This window comes from Hyperoodon ampullatus (assembly GCF_949752795.1).
Source record: "Hyperoodon ampullatus genome assembly, contig: scaffold_310, whole genome shotgun sequence".
Taxonomy (NCBI): domain Eukaryota; kingdom Metazoa; phylum Chordata; class Mammalia; order Artiodactyla; family Ziphiidae; genus Hyperoodon; species Hyperoodon ampullatus.
The window spans coordinates 292,595-319,335 of NW_027640563.1; the positions used below are offsets into that span (position 1 = coordinate 292,595).

Genomic DNA, 26,741 nt, shown 5'->3' on the forward strand with positions numbered 1-26,741 from the left:
TGGATAATTTCACTTTCCTTTTGCACAAAAGCTCTTTGGAATTGACTACATTCACAATACTACATGTAGTCCGATACACACATAACTGGAATATTCCCAGAAATAAACTGAAATAATAAAACTGAACAACAATTTAAGCATATGATTTGAGACACTTTTTCTTGAAATAAGAGAGAAAATTAAATCTTATAAGATAATGACACTTTGTATGCAGGTAGAAGTGGTAATAAGACATATCCTACTGAAGTTATTGAAATTCAAAGTTAAGAAAAGAATCCATTAGGTAACCTGGCAGACGTATCAGGTGACCCATACAGGGAGAAATAGCAGGCTAGCATCAGACTTCTCCACAGCAACATTCACTATGAGAAAAGAAGGGAACATATGAAAAAATGTTCAGCTTCACTAGTAACCAAAGAAATGTAATATAAACTAAGGAAATAAAATTTCACTCTGATTTACAGGTTTAAAAAATGATAATACCCATTTTTTGTAAGGTTTGTGGGAAGGGAACCCTGGAACACTATGTAGGACTGTAAATTGTCACAACCCTTCTAGAAGGCAATATGGTAACACATATATATATATTTTTTTTGCTGTACGTGGGCCTCTCACTGCTGTGGCCTCTCCCGTTGTGGAGCACAGGCTCCAGACGCGCAGGCTCAGTGGCCATGGCTCACGGGCCCAGCCGCTCCGCGGCATGTGGGATCTTCCCCGACCAGGGCACGAACCCGTGTCCCCTGGATCGGCAGGCGGACTGTCAACCACTGCACCACCAGGGAAGCCCAGTAACATATTTTTAAAATCATAAAAATCTTTATCTTCTTTTGCCCAGTTACTTCTATTTGTGAGAATGTATTCTTTAAAAATTGCTGATGAAACCGACAATCATTTAAATATAAGAATTTGGGGGGAAGTTATATAGCACAGTAATGTGAAAACTAACCACCACGTCACTTGCAATTAAAGAGAAACAAGGTTAGCCTCCTAAAAACTTTTCTCATAAGAGAGAAGGGGAGAGAAACTAGTTTAGTAGATATCTATAATATCTGACCCCGGGATGTGCAGGTATTCACTATCTCCATTTCACGGATATGGAAAATGAAACAGAGAAATTAAGTAATTTGCTCAAGGACGTTCAACTATTCTGTTAAGAACTGGAATTCAGGGTCTTAATTGCGACTTGGAAGCATAAAGTCTTTTTATGCCATGCAGAAGATTCTGCTGTCAGTATGTACCAAGTAAAAATAATACAGAGACTAGAGCAGAGAAATAAAGTTTGTGTTAAATAGCACTTTTTAACACAAAAGTGTTAAAGGAATAATACTTGCTGCAGTGTTTGTACAGTTTCTTTACATGTCATAAAAGAACTTCAGCATTTATAATATAAATTTACAAGAGGTTCAAATTGCTTTGCAAAACTACAGTCAATTCTCCTTACTTACGCTAGTTAAGTTCTATAGAGTCCCGCAAACAATGAATTAGCAAATACTGAACCATTACTCCTAGGTGCAGGTGAGTATCTGGTCACAGCAGTTTCATCAACCAATGAATACATAACCTTGTTATATGCGTGTTTCTGTTTAAAGATACTTCATTTAGTATATAATGCTGATTCATCAATGCTGAATTTGTGGTCAACAGCACTAATAACTCGTGCCTGAACAAAGTTGTTTAACACACATTTTCTCTGTAAGGCACAGCACAGCCTTCTTGCGCCAAGGAACACTAGACAGCACTATACTTGGGGACCATTTTAAATAACAAAATCACCAACAAAACACACAAAAATGCAGAAAACATGGCACCAGACAGACTCAGGTAAGGACCTTGGTTAACAGTATGACAGCTGAACAAGAAGTCAGTGTTGCCTTGTTCAACCTTAGTTGGGAACGTGCATGTCAGGCGATTCAATTCAATTTTTTTGGCCACTGCGCCTGTGTACAGAGGACCACAGAAGCATGAGTCTTGATTTTAAAGTTACAAATTAATTTTACTGAAGAGGCAAATTTGCAAATACAGAATCTGAAAATAATAAGGATTGACCATTTTAATTTATAGTTAAAAGGTTATACAAAAACAACATACCTTCGTTCAATGAAAACGTTAGATAATGGGGGAGAAAAATGAAGGTTTCAGAAAATGCTTACAAGTAGGCAATAAATTTATTGACTGCCCACTTGTGCCCCCTAGTGGATAATAGGATAACAAGTACTGGAATCTACTTAAAGCTTGAAATGACAAGGTAGGTACTTCATAAACTGCTGAGAGAGACAGGGAGGGTGGGAAGTGGGAGAGAAAGAGAAACAAAATGACTCACATCAAACTTGGCAGTGTGCGCAATTCTCCTTTTTGGTCCAGAAACGTTTTGGTAATACTGCATATCTAATTCCATTTGCTTTCCTGAAGGCTAATGGGAAAAAGATAAGACATCCAATTTCAGTGTAGTAAAAGCAAAGTTATGTTTCCCGAAGAGCCACAGGAATCCAAGCTACAAAATACTAGGCAAATTATTAAAAAATAATTCAGAAAAAATAATTTAATTTGGATAATCTGACATGCATAGATTCCTATAAAAGATACCTCTAATTTGGGAAATCAACTATAAGTTACTGTACATTAATACCAGGGTCTCTGGAAAATGTCAAGTCTGCAAGACATGATGGCTGGCCAATTACCAAGGTTTTGCCTTATTTTAATACATTATTAATCGTAAGTATTAGAAATACATATAATAGATGTATTATATATATTCTATAGGGTTTAGAATATAGAGAATATATATTTAAGGGAAACTCCTTTAGATTTAGGAAAAGGATTTTTAAAAAAGTGACCAACCTGCTTAGCAGTCTCTCCCTTATGAGCTTTGCTTCGTGTGAACTTATTGAAAATTCGAAGACATTCCTTCACAGTGTCATCAGAATCAGAAGGAGTGTCATCTTCAGTACATCCCTTATCAAAATCAAATTCAACTAATCTGTTGTCTTCAAAAGTAGTGAAGTCTTGACTGTCGTCTTGTACTCTCAGAACTTTATCTTTCACATGATCGTCTGAATAACAGAACCGGAGTTGGCTTGGTGAATATTGCCATTCAGTTTCTTCTTTTTGAGTATCATCAATTGTTTTTACACGTCTTCTGCTCTTTGGGTAACTTTCATTATGACTTTCCTTCTGTATTTCTTTGTCACTGAGAGGTGCACAAGTTATACTTTCTCCTGAAATACAGACATGCTTTTCCTCACCATCGAAGCTTTCCATCTTAGAAATGTGGTTTTTAACACCACATAAGTTTATGTTAGTTTTAGTATCTAGTGAGGTTTTCATGTGTGATTTTGGTGGTTCTAACTTGTTACTGTCATCATCTGTTTGTGTGGTTAGTTGCGTTTCATCTATCTTCTCCTCTTCCATACCACTGATCTGAAGATTTCTCTCCTCCGGGGGCAATACTTGTATCTTTTCATCCATATGCTGATATTTAAAGCCTCTAAATGGCTTAGATTTCTTAGAAGTAGGAATGACTGGAGGTACATCCATTACAAGGTCATCTTCATCAGAATCTTGAAGATTTATTTTAATTCGTATTGGTGAAACATAAGGTCTTTGGCTCTCCAGGGACTTGTGGCAATTTCCACCCACAGATTTCTTCCAGAAGTGCTGCCTGTCAGTCTTACCCTGCTTTGCTTTAGATGCCCCAAGCAGCCCTGCAGAATAATTGAGCAAGGGATCATATTCAAGGTCAGTTGCTGGACATCTGTGGTCCATCACGTACTTTCTAGGCTGACTCTCTTTGCTCTTTGACGGTTCATTCCACTGTTCTTTTGGGAGCAGACTATTTTCAGGAAAACCTTGTCTCACTTTTGTGTCACTCAAGGAGGCCGCGGGGCTTTGCGATAGCTCTTCAAGCGCTAAAGTAAACCTGGAGAGCCTCTTCCCCTTTTCTGCAACCTCAGCCTTGACTGACTCGATTTCTTTGTTGATTCTTTCCAATTCTTCCATAGTTGTGCCTAGTGTTGTTAATGGAAGATGGGTTTATCTTTAAACATCACTTAAGATGAAATGTGGACTCCAGAATATCCTGGACAATGAGTTTCCTATCACAAGGACATTAACTTTTCCAAACCCAGCCTTAAATGCAGGGAATTGTTGACTAACAGGTCAGTTCCTGGAATGAGCATGTCAACGGCTATCACTGATTAAGTCTTTCAAATGTCTAGCTCATTCCCATGACTGATTAAAGTACATTCGTGTCTTATTACTAGAGTAACTATACATCTGTGGGATAGGCCACGTGTATACATATTGAACTGTGTCAAACATGACATGGTTTGGATATACACTATTCACCTTTTTACCAAGCAGTGACAATTTGGTAATAGTTCAAATAGCCAAATGCCTCTTACACAGAACTGTACATAGACTCACACACCAATATATCTCCTCTGTCACAAGAAAGTTTTTTTAAAACATTAGTCTTTTCTTAATTTAGTGGTTCTTAACATTCTCACTAAGGTCCCTGATATTCTACAGAATGCCTCAAACACCAAGTTAAGCAAAACACACCCTTCCACAACCAACCATTAAAAAAACCTTAAAAAAAATCAAAAAAATAAAACTCCAGACCAGTTGGATCCACACTCCTGAGGAAACCCAGGACAGCGACAAGAGATCAGGCTGCTTAGTCATGGCTCTTCACAATACCTGGCAGCTCCTTCCTGACTTTTTACTAAGGAAATCTCCACCTCTTCCCTCTTTCCAAGATATACTTTCCTATGGCAATGATGGGATAATTTACAAACTTCTCTCTTCTCCCCAACAAGAAATTTCAGATATGAGACGTCGTCCAAATTATACTCGTTAAAACTCTGAATTTATTTTAGATAACCTACGTGTTTTGATAACACACATGTGCTTCCTCTTTACACAATGAGCTTTCTCCTGGCTCACTCGCTTTTCAATTTATCATTTGTTTTCTGTTAAGAAATCAACTCTATTGAAATCCAAAACAACGTGTGTAACAAAGGTGTAGGACATTTTGATGGAGAAGGAAAAAGGTGAAGAGCAGGCACAAGAATGAGAACTATCCTATGTTCCAAACATAAACAAATGGATCTAATTTCTTTTTAAATAAACTTAGAAAGGGGAGTAAACTCTGGGTAACCAGCTAGAACTGCATTTTGGCATAAGCTGGGTTTTATCTGGTTGCCATGATTCAGGAAAGGCTATTTAAGCAGTGCGTTGGGGTGCTATTGAAAAAACAAAACAAACAAACAAAAAACTGTACTTTACCTCCATGTCCGAAGTTTAAAATTTTTTTGCTGCATCAGAAGCTGGATTTGGAGGGCAAATTTTGAAGTCTGAGGCACACTTATAACCTTCGCTCAGGCTACAGGTGATTGGAAACAGCTCCTCCTGACTTGTAAATCCTCTTCGCCACAACCGGGGTCCCACCCCACCCATCACCTTTCCCCAGAGCACAGGAAGCTCCTTAGAGTAATACCATACTGGGGATGGGTGACAGGAAGCGATGATAAAACCACACAAGACCACGCACGTGCATCTTACCGTGCATGCCTTTCTAGGATCCCGCGTTCCCAAGAGCTGGCATCACCCGTCCGCACACGCCGGTCCACAGCACGCTCCTCGCCCTGCCTCCCTGGCCACGTGACTTTGGCCCCGCCCCACTCTCCCCCTCCGGAGCCTTGGGGGCGGGGTGGCCACCCACGTAGAGCCGGCCTGGGAGCTGAGCTCTCTCAGCTCTCTCAGCTTCTCAGTACTGGGGCGGAGATTCTCTGCGGGTGACCAGCCTAAGCCAACCATCTTCCCGAATGTCTCTTGGACGCCCCCGCTCCACGGTTTCAGGAACTGTGTGACCACCCAAAAGGCTCTCGAAGAACGTCCTCAAACAGGATCTTGCATAGCACCCTCAGTGCTCGGTATATGTCGAACACACTTGACGTGGGAGGGGTGAAGTAAGAGGGAGTAAGGACTAGCCCTTAAGGCTCCTGAACCTGGCTGTGCGATGCTGGGAAGATTTACTCTTGCGAACTCTTAACAACTTGGTTCCTCGTTCGAAGGCAAGTGCTTGTTTTCCTCTTGCCCATAATAGCCACTCTATAGGAATTGCCCTTAAGTAGGTAGGTGGGAGTAAACAGCCCTTTTTGAGGGCTGGGGAAGAGACAGATTATGGGCATCAGAGAAAGGAAATGCAAGGGTGTTTCGGCATGGGGGGAAACAAGTTAAAAAGGAACTGGTTTTATTTTGTCCTTTAAGAGGAAACAAACACATCAGAGGTCCAGACAACCTGTTTAGGAAATCCAGGTTTAGTCATGGCATGGAGGGTCAGCAGGGGACAAATGAAAAGACACTCCCCCTCCCAATACACATACACACCAGCCTGGGATGTAGGACCCTCTCCTCACTTCTAGACTACCTGACATTCTTCATGCCCCGCCCCCAATACCATGACTGCACTTTACAATGTTACCTACAATGGTATCTGCAAGTTATGCTGAGGATGAGAAACCAATTAAAAATATATATATATATATAGTTAACATCTCTTTTGGCCCTTTTAGGCATAGTAAAGCCATACTGAGTAACTTTCTCAAGGTACAGTACATTACTCCTGGAGACAAAAGCAACCCTTACACCTCTTTCCAATCAAGAAAATTCATGGTCCCTTCCAAGGGTGGGTGGAGTAAAAAGGTGGGAACGGTTGGTAGCCAACCCCTCCCCAAGCCCACCTGACATTCTTCCCACAAGCCTTTTCTCACCCATGGATTCAACATGGCTCCGCTGCACTCCGAGCACTTCCAAGCTGCTGCAACGAGCTGCCTAACTCAGTTCCCACCGCATTTCCCGGTGCCTGAACTGGCAGCACAAACGCTGGCACCGACCCCGGGGGCTGTCAAAAGGGCATGGAAAATGGCAAAAGTAACCCACGGAGGGCAGCATGGGCTACTGCTCAAGGCCACCTCCTCTGGCTTCGAAAATTGTGTGCACTGATGGGAAAAGCAGGCAGAGCTTAACACACACCCTACTACCTCTTCTCCAGCCAGGGTACCGCCTTATATAGTCCGTTGCTACTTGAAGGCGGAGCTTCATAGCTTTCCCAGCCAATGGAGAGGTTGGGGCTGGCGTCAGGGGAGAAAATAACGAGGGAGGGAATGACCCAGAGAATGCATGGTAGGGCTGCGTCAGGTGAGTGTAGTGTGTGTCTGTCCTCCATGGGGAAGAAGGTTCATAAAGGCCTAACCTACAGGTAAGGAAAACAATTTCCCAAGAGATGAAAGGACCCTTGGATTAAGGAATCTCCTGCCTTGTGGATGCCTACCTTGCTCCTAAACAACATCCTTTGACTTATAATAAGTTTGGCTATTAACCTTCATGGATCATGGAGAGAACCTCAGCTGTGAAGCACATCTAAACTTTGCTTCTCTCTAGCAGGTGATCTTAGGCAAGGTATCTGACTTACCCGAGTTCTCCTTTCTTGATCTGTAAAATAAACTTGCCTTTCATAGGGTAGTAGATTCAGTGTGCTGTAATGTACCAAAGTGCCTAGCATAAAGTAGGTGAGAATTGAGGAGGACAAGTTCTTCCCCTTCCCATCATCAACACATATCCACAAAGGACCTGGTACATGTCCCTAAAATCCTTCCAGTTGAAACTGATTCCTAAAAGGGAAACAGTTCCCTATTCCATTGTTCTTCTTTGTAAACTGAAATACTCCTAGGATAGATAGGTTCATAAGTCACTGATAACTTCAATTAGTCTTTGAGATGTTTGCTTTTCTTCCAGTAGCACATACTGAGCCTGGGTGCTGGGGGGAAGAGAGAAGGAAGGGTCCTCCAGCTCTAAAAGATTCAGGGTCCATGGATCCCCCTCTAGGAAATTACATGCTGGGATCCCTCCTTCCTTTCTTTTCTTCTGAAAAACAATGTTATCTCAAATGGTTATGGATACTTTAGAAGGTCCTAAATCTTACTGTCCTATGAGAGGACCCTGATGACTTGGAAACAATTGAAGAATGCTAAGAGTCTCTTAGTGCTAGTTTTGTCTCTTGATACGGCACACCTGTTTTGCCAGTAAAACATGAACAGGTGTGTTTTTTTTTGCTTTGGTGGTGGGGAGGGGCGTAGTTAGTAGTGATTACCCTGAAAGTCCTCAAAATGCCCCCAAGTAAGGTAAAAAACTGAATGTTCTCATTTTAAAAAGAACCAGCCTAGAATGAATACTTTCTTTACGTCACTTTCCAGGATCATTTTTACTTGATGAAGTTTTCCACACCTTAAGTTATTTCCTTCTATTTTTTTCCATTGAATGGTTTTTATAGCTGAGAGATTTTTTAATTGAATATGCCCTCCTTTTTTTTTTTTTTTTGCGTTACGCGGGCCTCACTTTTGTGGCCTCTCCTGTTGCGGAGCTCCGGAAGCGCAGGCTCAGCGGCCATGGCTCACGGGCCCAGCCGCTCCGCGGCATGTGGGATCTTCCCGGACCGGGGCACGAACCCGTGTCCCCTGCATCGGCAGGCAGACTCTCAACCACTGCGCCACCAGGGAAGCCCTGCCCTCCTTTTAAAACACCAGAAAATTTAAAGGTCTCAACAGAGTTTCCAAATCATAACATGAGTGGCACCAACATATTTTTTATGACAAAAAAAATTAAAGTTGTCTATTCATCAGTGGGTTTGTCTTTGTTCCTCACTCTGAATTAAGTCTGACTCATCATTCATGCCTGTCTCATCTGAGCCTGTGGAAACCACGTCCGTTGTCCTAGATTTTGACCTTGTGTCTGATTTCCTTAATTCTGAAGAAGTGGTGCCCCAAAATGTGCTGCTGTCAGTACTCTTAGAAAAAGATGTGTTGATACGCCTTCTCATGGATCAGTTATAAAGAGGTTCCTGCTCTGGGTCAACAGTCTTTACCACACTGAAGAGCTTTTTTACATCTGAAAAAAAAAACATACATCAAAAATTGTTTTTAATTGTGTATGTCTGCAGCTTGGCTTAGAAAAGCATCTTAAAGTGATATATGAATTCTGTCCAATATATTAGCTATTTATTACAACACTATATAAAAATGAATGAAAAATGTTAGACCCTACACAGATGTGTTTAGAACAGAGGTCATAGCCCTTTTGTTTCAAGGCTATTAAAAAAGAATGCATTTCTAGATTCTCTATACCCTTTCCAATTGACTGGGGTTGTTACTATCTCTAGATGACTATTTAAAATATTGGGAAAAAGTCCAAGTGGGATATTCCCTGAGAGACAGCCCCATGCTCCTTTCCAAATAGGGGAAATGGAGCCAAAATGAATACCTTATAAACTTGGGAGTCACGTTTGCCTAGCACTCTACTAAAGAGAGCAGAGTGGGTGTTTCCTCTCACGTGTTTTAAAGACTCCAGAGGTCTGTAGACTTACTTCTTTATCTTCACTTTGTACAGCACGGTACAACTGACTGCCAAGAGGATGGCAAAAAGGAAGAGGCTCGTCAACGAGATGCCCAGAATTAACCTTGATTTGGCTTTCTTAACTTCTGCCAGGTTGTCTTTATCTGTAGCATTCACATCAGAGTCTGAGAGAAAAGAAAGAAAATGCAATGGGAAAGAGTGACTCTGCTCAGCATGTTTTCCTGGAGGAATAAGGATCGCAAAGCAACTGAAGAGAAGCCTTCACCACCCGGAGTCTTCACTGAGTTCTCCCCACTACCCTCATGCAATGCAAAGGAGAAGGCTATAGGCCACTCCCTACAGCCAAGTACTCTTAACTTTTTTACCTTTCCCCTTCACAGCAATCATGGGGGAGCTGTCCTTTGCTCCATTTTCCAGGATCACAGAAGTTTATGGATTTGCCCTTGGTACATAGCTAATAAGTGGCAAAATTTGGTATCAAACCCAGGTTACCAGATGTTAAAATATGTATCAGACTTCCTCCCTGAATAATAATAATAATAATAACAACTCAAGACTGAAGAGATTACTATTACAAATGTGATGGGGCCTCCCTGGTGGCGCAGTGGTTGAGAGTCCGCCTGCCGATGCAGGGTATACGGGTTCGTGCCCCGGTCCGGGAGGATCCCATATGCCGCGGAGCGGCTGGGCCCATGAGCCATGGCCGCTGAGCCTGCGCATCCGGAGCCTGTGCTCCGCAACGGGAGAGGCCACAACAGTGAGAGGCCCGCGTACCGCAAAAAAGAAAAAAAAAAAATGTGATGAAATTACACACAAGGGATTAGTCCTTCAAGAGAGAAAGATGCAATTCTACTGTTGGGACATGCATTGACTTTCTTTTAAGCTAAAAGGATGATGTATTACAATGCTTTCTCCACAAGGCTTAAGAACTGAATTTGCGGGCTTCCCTGGTGGTGTAGTGGTTAAGAATCTGCCTGCCAATGCAAGGGACATGGGTTCAAGCCCTGGTCCTGGAAGATCCCACATGTCATGGAGCAACTAAGCCCATGCACCACAACTACTGAGCCTGAGCTCTGGAGTCCGCAAGCCACAACTACTGAGCCTGCATGCCACAGCTACTGAAGCCCACACGCCTAGAGCCTGTGCTCCACAACAGAAGCCACTGCAATGAGAAGCCCGTGCACCACAATGAAGAGCAGCCCCCACTCACCGCAACTAGAGAAAGCCCGCATGCAGCAACAAAGACCCAACACAGCCAAAAATAAATAAAATAAATAAATTTATTTTAAAAAAAAGAACTGAATTTGCCATTTTATTACTGTGATCAAATCTAGTGTACTTGATGTTAAAGAAATGGAAATTTAGTTAACTTTCTAAAATACATTATATAATAAAAATCATGTCTGGATCCAGAAACGTCAAAAGTCTTTTTCCTAAAGTAATGAAAATATATCTTTACTGCCAAATTTTATATCTTCCTGAATATATGTCTGACTTAATAGGCATTTAATGGTGACTTTAAATAACCATGTTGCTATTTCTCCCCTTTCCCCCAACCTCCTCCCACCTAAAAGTTCCAAGGGTTTTCATGATTTTCTAGGTAATGATATTTTGGTAATAAGCAATGACAAGCTCCCATATCTAACTCTCTGATATTTAAAAAACTTGTAATTGTCAAAGTGCAATCCTAGGCCAAGGGGAGTGAAATGTGCACAGTTGTCAATGACTGATATCTTGACTTTGAGGGAGATTATTTTGGGAATAAACAAATTATGTTAAAATGGACTGTGCTCCTGAATTGCTTTGCTACTCCTTAAAAGGGTGTTTGTAAATAGGTGTGCTTATAGTACATTTTGTTTATCAAGGTGGTGGTCAAAACTAGAGAAGGGTTTGAAATTCCTAACCACTGGAAATTATAGAAAAGCTAATTACAAGTTTGGACAGCTTTTTTTTTCTCTAAGCCTCAGTTTCCTAATCTGTAAAATGGAGATAATACCAACTTTCATGGAGTTGCTGTGAGGGCTGACATAATAATGTATGTATAGTGTAGTAGGTGCTCAATATGTAATAGAAAATCAGTGATGCTCATTTTAATTACTTGAAAACACAAAATATTTCTAAAGTATTTGTCATTACTGTATATCACTTTTCTAAACAAACAAGACTGACTCTGTTTTCTTGATGCACTGAAAGGCAAGTGGCTGTACTGGTCAAATAATCCAGTACAGAATTGAGGTGACAGGACTTAGATGTATTATCAGATGTTATTTCTTTTTCAATGTCTTTTTGAAGGACAGAGGATTGGGGAAAATTAATATATTGCCTCGTTATGAAATTTTCCATCAAGTCAGGAGTTCTTTCACTCATATAAATAAAATTAATCCATGAATGAAAACTACATTCAGTAGCAGGAATTCTTTCATTCCTTGCTGGTGGGAATACAAAATGGTACAGCCACTTTGGAAGACAGTTTGGTAGTTTCTTACAAATCTAAACATAGTCTTACCACATGATTCAGCAATCACGATCCTTGGTATTTACCCGAATGAGTTGAAAACTTATGACTACACAAAAATCTACACGTGCAGGTCTCTAGCAGCTTTATTCATTATTGCCAAAATTTGGAAACAGTCAAGACATCCTTCAATAGGTGAATGGATAAACAAACTGGTACATCCATACAATGGAATATTATTCCGTGATGAACAGAAGTGAACCATCAAGGCACAAAAAGACATGGAGGAATCTTAAATGCATATTACTAAGCAAAAGAAGCCAATCTGAAAAGGATACATACTGTATGTTTCCAAAGATTTGACCTTCTGGAAAAGGCAAAACTATAGAGACAGTGAAAAGATCAGTAGTTGCCAAGGGTTGGGGAAGGGAGGGATGGCTAAGTAGATTGTAGGGGATTTTTAGGTCAATGAAGCTACTCGGTGGACACAAAACATTATGCATTTGTCAAAATCCCGTAGAATCGTACAACACAAAGGGTGGACCCTAATGTAAACTATGAAGTTTAGTTAATAGCAATGTATCAATATTGGCTCATAAATTGTTAAAAAAATGCACCACACGAATGGAAGATATTAATAACAGGGGAAACTGAGCAGGGGGAATATATGAGAACTCTGTACTTTCTACTCAATTTTTCTATAAGCTTAAAACCGCTCTAAAAATGTCTGTCAATTTAAGACAACTGCATCCTAAATATTGTTCACTTGCCTACTCCTTCATTTGGTTTACTGTTTCAGGAATATAAGTTACAAAACAGGGAGATGGAAATAGTCATCTGTAATGTGGTCACTGAAGAACACTGTTTAGGAAACATAACTTTCCTACAACTGTAAATGTCCTCTCTGGTATGATGTCAGTCACCATGCTACCTTCTTACATATTCTATACCTTACTGAGGAAAACAGTATCACCATGTAGACACTAAAATGTGTGAAAGTATTTCTGTATCCCTTTAATTGAAGTATTTTGTTCTTACTTGGAATTGGCTGAAAAGCTTGATCTCGTTGGTTGTCCTCATTGGTGTCTACATTTATAGCTGTTTAAACAATAAATTGGTGTTATGGTAAACAAAATTCACTTACTTTTGTGTGTGTATACAGCTTATTCTCATTGTTCATGGTAGTCATGGTAGTTAAGCTATGTGAGCACTGAATCAATGAATACTGAACCATCATTGTTCCTAAGGGAAATACAGGCTTAGGTTCCTATGAGCCTCTGGTCACTACATTTTCATCAACTAATGAATATCTAACCTTGCTTTATGTGTGTGTTTCTGTTTAGAGACACTTTATTTAGTATATACTGCTGATTCATCAACACTGAGCTCACAATCAACAGCATTATAACTCACACCTACATGAAGCTTATATAATACACATATTTTTCTCCTGAGGTACACCACAGCCTTCTTGTGTTTAGGAACATTAAACAGCATTGTACTACTATACTTGGGGGGCATTTAAAATAGCAAAATCGCCAACAGAAATTGCTACTCTGTGTGTGTCCACAAATGACTGTGAAAGTTCTGCAAGTGGAGGGTTCCAGATAAATTTTAGATACAGGTAAATTCACAAATACAGAATCTGCAAGTTGGATCCATTGAATATGGTATGTATTTCACATTTATAACACATGCTTGTATGTGTGTGATACATGAATTATATTTATACATGTATGCATACATAGATGATATGCATGTTACATTTATACATGCATACATACAAATGCTATGCATGTTACATTTATACATGCATGATTGTACATTTATGATTATATATTACTTTTATGCATGCATATATTTTGATATATAATTTGCATTCATTCATGCCTCTCCATGTGCATACTGCTCCAAATACAAAGAGGCATTATATTGAGCAAGAGCCTTATTTAACATTTTTAATCATAAATTAAATGACTAGATTGCAATACTTGTAGGAAAATAAGAGTTTTGGGGAGAGAATCAGAAAATGTGTGACACTGATCAGCTTTCTGGGTTTGTTTTACATTTGCTATTACATGTGATGATGGCAGCAAAATGTTGACTTATTAATTCTCAGTATTAGAACAATTTACACTGATCTTGGCTTTCTTACAGAAGACTTTAGAAAACCAAAACATTTTCCCAGCTACCCAACTACTTTGAGCATACCTTCAGCTAACATTTTCCAAAATGCAGTCTCACGTGGACTCTGGATTGGTTGTGTTTAAAAAACAAAATAGAACATGATAACAAAATAAGGTAATTTGGATTCAGTAAATTTTTTTTTTTTTTTTTTGGTGCGGTACGCGGGCCTCTCACTGTTGTGGCCTCTCCCGTTGCAGAGCACAGGCTCTGGATGCGCAGGCTCAGCGGCCATGGCTCACGGGCCCAGGCGCTCTGTGGCATGTGAGATCCTCCCGGACTGGGGCACGAACCCGCGTTGCCTGCAGTGGCAGGCGGACTCTCAACCACTGCGCCACCAGGGAAGCCCCGGCTTCAGTAAATTTTTGATAGAACATTCATTCATTCGTTAATTTAGTCATCTAAAAGTTATACCTTGAGTTCCTATCATGTGCCAGACCCTGTGGTTGGCATTAAAGTTACAGAAATGAACAAGGTCTTATGCTCAAGGAACATGCTCTCAATTTGGGAGACAGACAAGAATCACTGTTAATTATGTTGCAGGGTAATGAGGGCTTTCATAGCGATGCACAGGTGGTATGCACAGAGGGATCTAATTCAACTTCCAAAGGCCAGAAACACTTTGAGAGGGAGCTGATGCTCCCATATAGGCTCAGAGGACTAAAAATTGTTTGCCAGACAAACTCTGTGAGAGAGAGGTCATTCCACTGTGAGCAAACTCAGGTGTCATAAGCAGGTTCGGTAAGTTCTGAGAGCTTCAGGTAGTCTGGAGTGGAGAATGTGGGTGAGGAATGTGACCAGAGATGAGACTGGCAAGTTCTTCAATGGTCAGATCATTTCAGACTTGAATGCCTGGTTAAGAACTTAGACTATGACCCCAAACCTAGTAGAAAATTACTGAAGGTATTTAAGAAGGGGCCAACCAGGATGATCAGATTTCTATATTTAAATATATCAAGAAAGTGAATAATATTAGAGTAATCATATGAGAAACATACTTGGATTGCATGAACTGGAGAACATAGGGTTTCATGTAATGACAGTCCACTGTCTTCAATTAGACCACTCCTCTTTCAAGACCTTAGAGGAGAGCCATCCTGGGTTGTTATGTTTTCACAAGTATTTTATAAGGAACAATACTCTTGTCAGAAAAAGTAAAATGATAATTTTGATTTTGTAAACTCTCACTCTGAACTTTCCCCCACTGATAATCTTAGGAAACACCAACAATTGACTCTAAGCAGAGGCAAGTTTATTTCTAAAGCATGTGATTGTTATATCATTATTTTAAAATTATATTAAAATGTATTAAATATATTTATAGAAATATATATTTATACACACATATTTTAGATAAATATATATTTAATATAAATATAAATGTAATAGATTTTACTAAAATAAAGTTGTATTTTAAAAAGAGCTCACTTCCTATCACTTGTCAAGTAAATCTGAAAACTCAGTCTTAGATTTTTTTTTACCATTTAAAAGATTTTAGAGTGGCTTTAAATTGTAGTAGTACAAATTCTTTAAGCATGTTATTACTTTACGAAATACTCAGATAATGAAAGTAAAATTTTTAAGTCATATAATGATATGCTCCAGGTCTGACTACAGTGTTGTAACTTTAATACTGTGAATAGTTTTTTCAATAGGTTCTTTACCTTCTTCTTCATTGCTGACTGTTTCAGGAGGTGGTAATGTCGTGATTTCATTGACGAGTTTATCTACGAAAAGGCATAATGGATTATCAGCATATAAATATATTGACTCAACATTTGTGATTAAGCATTTTTTAAGCAAAAAGAATAGAAGAAAAGGAGACAAAAATATCAAAACAAACAAACAAAAAAACAAAGAGAAAGATGTTGACATTTTCCTGAGATACCTTAAAGGAGGGGAAAGAAGAAGGCTTTGGAGAATGATGTTTGTGTGATAATGGGTTGCCTGAGGTGGGATTAATATGCCTATAATTTGCAAGAGTGAGGAAAAACTGGGAGCGTGGGGCCACAGGCTTCCTTTGACAGTACGGAACATCTATTGAATGAGAGGCATTGGCTTCACATGGCTCCCTGAACAGGCCTTGAAGTGATACTGTCACTTCAGGACAAGTTGGTTGCTGGTCAGGGTGGTGACGTGAAAGAGTTGTAACATCAATGTCCTTGCAAACTGGAAACACATGCATGTTAACTACTCAAAACAGAGTTTTGGCCCTAAAGATTTGGGGCTACAAATCAAGGATTTTCAGGCCTGATTTAGTATATATCTCAGTCTACAATGTGTCCATCTGGAGGTATGTCAGCAAGAGTGTATTTGGGAACAATTGTGACTGAAGGACCATTGTTCTCCCCACGAAGTTGGCAATTTCAGTTAAATTGCTTCATACAGCAGTCAATAAAGTTCCGTATGAAGTACAGGTAACCCCACTTCTAGGAAGATTTCTACTGAGCCTACAAACAGAATAGGTATCTTGTTGGCAAGGAAGGATGGAAAAACGAATCCGTTACCAGAGTTGACACAGATTCAGGCAGGGTTGGAACAATTGGTAAGTAATCCTTTAACTCTGCTATGCAACCCTCAGACTTGATTTTGGAGAAAAATGTCTGGATTGTCTCACTACTGCCTTGCTCTCATCGTTTTAGGGACTAAAAGAATTGTTAGTCAAAATTTTTCTGGAGATTTCCATCTCCTTGGGGAGCTTGCTCCTCCAGAATGTCCCCGCCATGTCAACATGTCTCCCTCTGTTAGGGCCCCTTTTAAAATGGCAAAAATTTCTTATCCCAATACAACTTTGACAATCCTTTGGGGACCTGAATTGTAGGAAGAGAAGTTAGGGTTTTGGAATCTCTTCCATGGGTACTGTGGTATTCAATAATCCATTTCCTAAGGGAATTTGAGGTACCTGGCTCTGTGTGTCTTATCCCAAATAGCTCAACATGTTGTCTGCTGTGTGCAAGCAAAATTCCCATGAGAGGTTTGTCTAATTAATGTATGCCCTTGAAATGTCCCTATCCATTTATGCCCCAAATTTTGGAATTGTTCAAAATATTTCGATATTGTCAACTAGCTTTATTAATAGTTAGGCATTGCTGAATCTGGCTTTTCCCAATATTGAATATTGTCATAGTCAGAAATATGCTGTCTTGCCTTATTTATTTTCATCCCCTTTTCCTTGTCTTCTTGTCTTTCATAGACATGAGCTATTGACACTTCAAGGTGAAAGACGTGGTATATGTACTTTAGAGGCTTTTAATGGCCTCCAGAGTCACATGCTGGCAACAGTTTTATCTATCAATAGTTACACTTGGTGGAAAGATGCAAAAAAGAAATAATATTTGAAGCTGAAAGTGCAAAGCAGAAAGAAGTAAAAATGTGGGTTTAAGAAAAAACAATTTTCTAGAGTCCTAAATTTAGTTATTTCATTTTCCTTTCCACACAAACCAAAAATATGAGGCTAAGAAATATAATAACGTCCTTGCCTTCTGAATTTATCAGTGCAATGGCTATGGTGGAGTCTCCCTATTTTAGGAACTAAGACTCCCTGATGACATTAGCTCCACTAAGACCTTTTTCCTACCCAATACTCTGTAGTGCTATTTTGGAATCTTGCTTTAAGGGTTCTTCATATTTGCAATGGTGCCTTTCAGTACTTAGAGTTTCTTAGAGAAAAATTCAGGTCAGTTGTTGTTCTCACAGATATTTCAGACTGTCTGCCATTTGGATTTTGTGATGTAAACACATCTAAAAAGATCTAAGTAATCTCTAATCTCTAATAAGATCAAAATTTTTCAGCAGCTTGCTAAGTCCCTTCTTGTTCCTTTTACATTTTTCCTCACCAGATTTTTTTTTCTTAAAACATATGCACTAACTAATTCCAAGAAAAGAATAATAAAGTATTTGAGACATTCTTCAGCTACAAAATAACAAGTGGGGCAAGGGTCAAAAATAAAATTCATGGGGAAAAAAGCCAAACTAGTATCCTTATACTAACTGATTATTTCTGAAAAGAAATTATTAAGGAAATTGCAAAAAAACATATATAGGTGCATAATAGGTGCCCAAAGGATTTGTAGATGTGTAATATTATCACTGTTTGTATTAACATTGTCGAATTTTAGCCAAGTAAGAAGCATTCACTTGCCCTTGAACCTTCTGTTAGACTGTAATAGTTCAGCTTAAAAAGCACATACTTCAGTAACAATCAAGATCTCCCCAATAGATTCACATTTACACATGCACATAAAGAAGCCTGCTATTAAGAGTTGTCAGTGAGGCTGGTTGTAATTCAAAACTAATGGACATGCCCACCCAACCAGATTCAAAGTAAATTGGATCAAGATGCCAGACTGAACATTCATATGCATGTCTCCACTTTCCAAAATCTCATGAAATGACAGAAAATTTTACACACATGAATGTATGTGTGTGTTTAGTATATAAATATATATATTCACTTCCCCAACACACACACACACACACACACACACACACACACACACACACACACTGCCATTAATTTTGAAGAATTTCTGGACTAGATCTATGGAGAAATAAAAGGAATTCACAGCTCAATATTCATGTTATGAGTTATGAAAGTATAAAAATTAAAACACTGTGGTATTTTTGTAGGGAAAGACAGATAAAAGAAAAAATAAAAAGGTAGCAACTGAACAATTTCAAATGGAATTTAGGTTATATTAAATGTAAGTTTCATATCAGTAGGGAACTAGTGTTAGACAACCGGCAATCCTCCTGGAAAAATGTAAAGTTTTATGCAATTTTATGCCATATACAAAGATAATTGGATTTAAGACCTAAGAGTTTAAACAAAAATAAAAAATTATCCAAAAATTGGAAAATAATTTAATATCTTGGATTGGATAAGGCCTACCTAAATAAGATACAAAATGAAGAAGAAATTAATCAAGAATTGATCTCATAAAATTTAAAATTTTCTCTGTGATTAAGATACCTAAATAAGTTTAAAGATAAGCAACAGCTTGGGAGAAAATACTTGTTACTTTTATCATAGAGAAAAAATTAATATACAAAACATAAAAAGAGCCCCTACAAACAAATAAAATACAACCTAATAGAAAAATGGGCCAAGGATATGAACAGGTAAATCATACTAGTAGAAATAAAAATGCCCAGTGAATACAGAGAAAAATTCTCAGTTTCAAAAGTAATCAGAGTGCAAATTAAAACAGTAATGAAAAATTCTCACTTATTCACAAAATATGATTAACAATATTCATTGTATGTGACGTGATATTGTGGTGCATTCTTGGGGGATGTAAATTGGTAGATAAGGTTTGGAGTACAATTTGTGATATCTATCAATATTTTAAAAGATTAATCCTTGATTCAAAAATTCCAGTATTAGGTATCTATCCAAAGAGAGATACACCCAAGTATACATGAGAAGAATGTACAGGGAAAAATCTGCACATAATCTAATTCTTTAATGAGATAGTGGATAAATTATGGAACATATCATTTTATGGAACAGTATATACCCATTAAAAATAAGGAGGTAGGTGTGAAAAGAGCTCTGGAGTTGTTAAATGAAAAAAGCAAGTCATAATACAATCCTTTAGTATAATCCCATTTATATTTTATATATATATGTGTGTGTGTAAGAAAGATTTTTTTCTTTAATCTAAGTAAATATCAGGCTCTTAATTTATTTACCCTCTGGAAATTCAAAATAGAGCTACATCCTGAAAAGGAAATAACTTCATGATTTTGCATACAGTAGAGGCAGCCTGTGGTGAACAGACTGGACACCACTAGTGACTCTGCTTCTTCATAGCTATGAAACCTGGCAATTGACCTCTGTGAAACATCAGTGATTTTTTTAACTTACAAAAGAGGACAGAGATTCACCAAAGAACATACAGACATACAACTTATGTATTATAGATTTCAAAGTACTTGAGTGAATGTACATGTGTATATCTTAATTCTATTTCTATTTTATCTTTGATTAATATTATTAAAGATTGCAGGATAATCAGATTTAATCTCAATAATATTTAATTTTTGTTAGTTTGTTTTTATTCTTTGGTTTGTTTTTTTTGCGGTACGCAGGCCTCTCAATTCTGTGGCCTCTCCCGATGCAGAGCACAGGCTCCGGATGTGCAGGCTCAGCGGCCATGGCTCACGGGCACAGCTGCTCCGCGGCACGTGTGATCTTCCCGGACCGGGGCACGAAACCGCGTCCACTGCATTGGAGGGCGGACTCTCAAACACTGCACCACGAGGGAAACCCTATATTTAATTTTTAACAACAGTTTCCTATGAATTTTTCCCATTGTAGAATGGTGGACCTTGTAAGAACATGAAAAGAAAGCCATTATGATGAATGGTGAATAAATTGAAGTTCAGTGGACCTTCCAAACATCTCAAAGTCATCTTGTTATGGGTTGAATTTTGTATGCCCCAAAAAGCTATGTGGAAGTCTTAACCTTCAGTACCTCAGAATGTGACCTAATTTGGAAGTTAAGCCACTGAACATTTAATTAGTTAAGACAAAGTCACATGCGAGTAGGTGGGCTCCTAATCCAAAACGGTGTCCTTATTGAAAAGAGGGAAATTTGGATATGGAAACACAGAAAGAACTTGTGAAGACAGATGCAGCGATTGGAGTTCTGCTGCTATAAGCCAAGGAACTCCTGGTGCTACCAGATGCTGGAAGATGCAAGGGAAGATAGTCTCCTACAGGCTTTGCAGAGAGGCTGGTATGGCCAAAACTTTGATTTTGCATTTCTGGCTTCCGTGAGAATTGACAGAATAAATTTCTTTTGCTTTGAGCCCCAGTTTGTGGTACATTGTTTCAAGAAGCCCTAGAAAGCTGACACACACCTCCAAATAAAGTCTGGTTAACTCACCATAAAATTAGGTCAATTGTTACTAATGTGAATAAATAACCATACTACTAATGATAAACCCTATGTTAATTATAGACAATTACCAAGAGAATCTTATTAAACTTCATAACACCTCATGGAAAGAGTGGTAGGAAACAAGGATTTCATCTCATACGCTGAAACGTCTACAACGTAAGTTAAAATTTAAATAGGAAATAAAATGATAATAGGAGTTTTAGAGTTAAAACAAGTCAAACCAGTCTAATCAAAACTAAATCAAACCCGTCTAATCAGCTTTTGTATATGTATTGCTATTAACGTGAAAAGCTTACATTGTTTTCTATGTTTATAATAATTGCCAATTTCCGGATTAGCACGAGTATAATCCTTATTTTCTTCTTCCACTTTATGTGGTTGTTCAGCTACAGGCTGCCAAGGTAAGGGCGTCCTCTCGGGCCGTGAGAAAAAGTATGAACAGAGATCAGAAATATGTTGATTTCTCTATTTTCTTTCTCTAACTGCATTTTTTTCACAAGGATTTGAGGCAGAGATTTAAAATCTAAGTTACACCATATTTCCAACAATAAACTTTATACCATCCTATAGGAAATTGCCACGGATTGTTGGAGAGGGTGTGGAGAAAAGGGAACCCTCCTACACTGTTGGTGAGAATGTAAAATTGGTGAAACTGCTATGGAGAACAGTATGGAGGTTCCTGTAAAAACTAAAAATAGACTTGCCATATGATCCAGCAATCCCACGCCTGGGCATATACCAAGACAAAACTATAATTCAACAAATGAATGCATCCCTATGTTCACAGCAGCACTATTGACAATAGCCAAGACATGGAAACAACCGAAATGTCCACTGACATATGAATGCATAAAGAAGACGTGGTCTATATATACAATAGAATGTTACTCAGCCATAAAAAAGCATGAAATACTATCATTTGCAGGAACATGGATGGACGTAGAGATTATCATACTAAGTGAAATAAGTCAGACAGAGAAAGACAAGTACCAGATGATATCAATTACATGTGGAATCTAAAATACGCCACAAATGAACATATCTACGAAACAGAAACAGACTCACAGACATAGAGACAAGACTGTGGTTGCCAAGGGGGTGGAGAGGGAAGGATTGGGAGTTTGGGATTAGCAGATGCAAACTAGAGTATATTGGATGGATAAACAAGGTCCTACTGTATAGCCCAGAGAACTATATTTAAGATCCTATGATAAACCATAATGGAAAAGAATTTTAATGGAAAAGTATTTTCAATTCTTTCCAAAAATAATATATATGTGTACAACTGAGTCACGTTGCTGTACAGGAGAAATTAACACTGCATTGTAAATCAACTATACTTCAATAAAATGTTTTAAAAAATTGCTACGGACCAATTTTCTAGGATAATGGATCATGTTTCTTATCTGCTATTGGGATGAAAGTTTTAAATGCTCACCTTCATCGGTGGGATCCGTACCACTAATCTCTGGGTGAAAAACCCCACATAAAAATGTACAATATAAAAATCAATGGAAAAATGACATGATTTACCCAGTGATCTACTGTGTCTCAGAGTTTCCTTTCTTTGCCCAGCAGGTCCTGTAAGTAGCAGGGATATTAGCATGTCACTGCCCAATGCAGATCAGAATGCTGGGGATGAATTTCCAAAAGCTTTGTGACTCAGTCTGATGTCTTTATCTTTGGTCCTACAACAGTTTTTAGGTGTTTTTTTTTTTTTTCATAAACCACTATCAGATTTTCTTTGAAAATTAAGAGTTATGTTTTCATGAGGTAATGTAAATTTTTGGTTCCTGGATTTTAAAGAACAATTAATATTGCTGATTGAAAGATGAGAACAGACCTTTTTGGTTTTCAAAGCATTTACAATACCGTATGTTCTTTTGGATGAGAACAAGGTATCCCCTAAAAAACTAATCAGACACCAAAATTCGATCCAAATGCCCTGCAAATACTGGTTCATGGGCTATCTTAACTGTAATAATTTTGTTTGTTTGTTTTTTTTTTTTGCAGGATGCGGGACTCTCACTGCTGTGGGCTCTTCCGTTGCGGAGCACAGGCTCCGGAAGTGCAGGCTCAGCGGCCATGGCTCACGGGCCCAGCCGCTCAGCGGCATGTGTGATCTTCCCGGACCGGGGCACGAACCCATGTCCCCTGCATCGCCAGGCAGACTGTCAACCACTGCGTCACCAGGGAAACCCTATATTTAATATTTAACAAGAGTTTCTTATGAATTTCTCACATTTTAGAATGGTGGACCTTCTAAGGACATGGAAACAAAGCCCATACGATGAATGGTGAATAAATTGAACTTCAGTGGACCTTCCAAACATCTCAAAGTCATCTTGTTATGGGTTGAATTTTGTTTGCCCCAAAAAGCTATGTGGAAGTCTTAACCTTCAGTACCTCAGAATGTGACCTAATTTGGAAGTTAAGTCATTGAACATTTAATTAGTTAAGACAGAGTCACATGCGAGTAGGTGGGCTCCTAATCCAAAACGGTGTCCTTATTGAGAAGAGGGAAATTTGGATATGGAAACACAGAAAGAACTTGTGAAGACAGATGCAGCGATTGGAGTTCTGTTGCTATAAGCCAAGGAACTCCTGAGGCTACCAGATGCTGGAAGATGCAAGGGAAGATAGTCTCCTACAGGCTTTGCAGAGAGGCTGGTATGGCCAAAACTTTGATTTTGCATTTCTGGCTTCCGTGAGAATTGACAGAATAAATTTTCTTTTGTTTTGAGCCCCAGTTTCTGGTACTTTGTTTCAAGAAGCCCTAGAAAGCTGACACACACCTCCAAATAACTTTTGGTTAACTCACCATAAAATTAGGTCAATTGTTACTAATGTGAATAAATAACCATACTACTGATGATAAACCCTATGTTAATTATAGACAATTACCAAGAGAATCTTATTAAACTTCATATAACACCTCATGGAAAAAGTTGTAGGAAACAAGGATTTCATCTCATATGCTGAAACGTCTACAAAGTAAGTTAAAATTTAAATACGAAATAAAATGATAATAGGAGTTTTAGAGTTAAAACAAGTCAAACCAGTCTAATCAAAACTAAATCAAACCCGTCTAATCAGCTTTTGTATATGTATTGCTATTAACGTGAAAAGCTTACATTGTTTTCTATGTTTATAATAATTGCCAATTTTCGGATTAGCAGTATACTCCTTATTTTCTTCTTCCACTTTATGTGGTTGTTCAGCCACAGGTTGCCGAGGTAAGGGCGTCCTCTCGGGCCCTGAAAAAAAGTATGACCAGAGATCAGAAATATGTTGATTTCTCTGACTATTTTCTTTCTCTAACTGCATTTTTTTCACAAGGATTTGAGGCAGAGACTTAAAATCTAAGTTATACCATATTTCCAACAATAAACTTTATATCATCCTATAGGAAATTGCCACGGATTGTTGGAGAGGGTGTGGAGAAAAGGGAACCCTCCTACACTGTTGGTGAGAATGTAAAATTGGTGAAACTGCTATGGAGAACAGTATGGAGGTTCCTGTAAAAACTAAAAATAGACTTGCCATATGATCCAGCAATCCCACTCCTGGGCATAAACCAAGACAAAACTATAATTCAAAAAATGAATGCATCCCTATGTTCACAGCACCACTATTTACAACAGCCAAGACATGGAAACAACCGAAATGTCCACTGACATATGAATGGATAAAGAAGACGTGGTCTATATATACAATAGAATGTTACTCAGCCATAAAAAAGCATGAAATAATATCATTTGCAGCAACATGGATGGACCTAGAGATTATCATACTAAGTGAAGTAAGTCACACAGAGAAAGACAAGTACCAGATGATATTACTTACATGTGGAATCTAAAATACGCCACAAATGAACATACCTACGAAACAGAAACAGACTCACAGACATAGAGACCAGAGTGTGGATGCCAAGGGGGTGGAGAGGGAAGGATTGGGAGTTTGGGATTAGCAGATGCAAACTAGTGTACATAGGATGGATAAACAACAAGGTCCTACTGTATAGCACAGGGAACTATATTTAAGATCCTATGATAAACCATAATGGAAAAGAATTTTAATGGAAAAGTATTTTCCTTTCTTTCCAAAAAGAATATATATGTGTACAACTGAGTCACTTTGCTGTACAGCAGAGATTAACACCGCATTGTAAATCAACTATACTTCAATAAAATGTTTTAAAAAATTGCTACGGGCCAATTTTCTAGGATAATGGATCATGTTTCTTATCTGCTATTGGGATGAAAGTTTTAAATGCTCACCTTCATCGGTGGGATCCGTACCACTAATGTCTGGGTGAAAAACCCCCCATAAAAAAGTAAACAATATAAAAATCATTGCAAAAATGACATGATTTAGCCACTGATCTACTGCGTCTCAGAGTTTCCTTTCTTTGCCCAGCAGGTGCTGTAAGTAGCAGGGACATTAGGATGTCACTGCCCAATGGAGATCAGAATGCTGGGGATGAATTTCCAAAAGCTTTGTGACTCAGTCTGATTGTCTTTATCTTTGGTGCTACAATCGTTTTTAGGTGTTCTTTCTTTTTTTCATAAACCACTATCAGATTTTCTTTGAAAATTAAGAGTTATGTTTTCATGAGGTAATGTAAATTTTTGGTTCCTGGATTTTAAAAAACAATTAATATTGCTGATAGAAAGATGAGAACAGACCTTTTTGATTTTCAAAGCATTTACAATACCGTATGTTCTTTTGGATGAGCACAAGGTATCTCCTAAAAAACTAATCAGACACCAAACTTCAATCGAAATGCCCTGCAAATTCTGGTTCATGGGCTATCGTATCTGTAATTCTTTTTTTTTTTTTTGGTGGTACACGGGCTTGTAACTGCTGTGGCCTCTCCCGTTGTGGAGCACAGGCTCCGGACGCGCAGGCTCAGCGGCCCTGGCTCACGGGCCCAGCCGCTTCGCGCACATGTGATCTTCCCATACCAGGGCACAAACACCCGTCCCCTGCATCGGCAGGTGGACTCGCAACCACTGCGTCACCAGGGAAACCCTATATTTAATATTTAACAAGAGTTTCTTATGAATTTTTCACATTTTAGAATGGTGGACGTTCTAAGGATATGGAAACAAAGCCCATACGATGAATGGTGAATAAATTGAACTTCAGTGGACCTTCCAAACATCTCAAAGTCATCTTGTTATGGGTTGAATTTTGTTTGCCCCAAAAAGCTATGTGGAAGTCTTAACCTTCAGTACCTCAGAATGTGACCTAATTTGGAAGTTAAGTCATTGAACATTTAATTAGTTAAGACAGAGTCACATGCGAGTAGGTGGGCTCCTAATCCAAAACGGTGTCCTTATTGAGAAGAGGGAAATTTGGATATGGAAACACAGAAAGAACTTGTGAAGACAGATGCAGCGATTGGAGTTCTGTTGCTATAAGCCAAGGAACTCCTGAGGCTACCAGATGCTGGAAGATGCAAGGGAAGATAGTCTCCTACAGGCTTTGCAGAGAGGCTGGTATGGCCAAAACTTTGATTTTGCATTTCTGGCTTCCGTGAGAATTGACAGAATAAATTTTCTTTTGTTTTGAGCCCCAGTTTCTGGTACTTTGTTTCAAGAAGCCCTAGAAAGCTGACACACACCTCCAAATAACTTTTGGTTAACTCACCATAAAATTAGGTCAATTGTTACTAATGTGAATAAATAACCATACTACTGATGATAAACCCTATGTTAATTATAGACAATTACCAAGAGAATCTTATTAAACTTCATATAACACCTCATGGAAAAAGC

General features: G+C 38.6%; 1 protein-coding gene across 1 annotated transcript; it reads right to left on the minus strand.

Annotated features, from left to right (window-relative positions):
- Positions 1-8,179: 8,179 nt before the first annotated feature.
- On the minus strand, positions 8,180-26,136 carry EQTN (equatorin; the record flags this gene model as incomplete). The annotated part of the gene is made up of 9 exons (XM_079728697.1): positions 8,180-8,870; positions 9,422-9,575; positions 12,905-12,964; positions 15,715-15,777; positions 15,998-16,017; positions 17,701-17,791; positions 24,093-24,215; positions 25,239-25,268; positions 26,082-26,136. 9 exons carry the CDS (start codon positions 26,134-26,136, stop codon positions 8,678-8,680), a joined length of 789 nt encoding a protein of 262 aa, XP_079584823.1. The 3' UTR covers positions 8,180-8,677.
- Between the last annotated feature and the right edge of the window lie 605 nt (positions 26,137-26,741).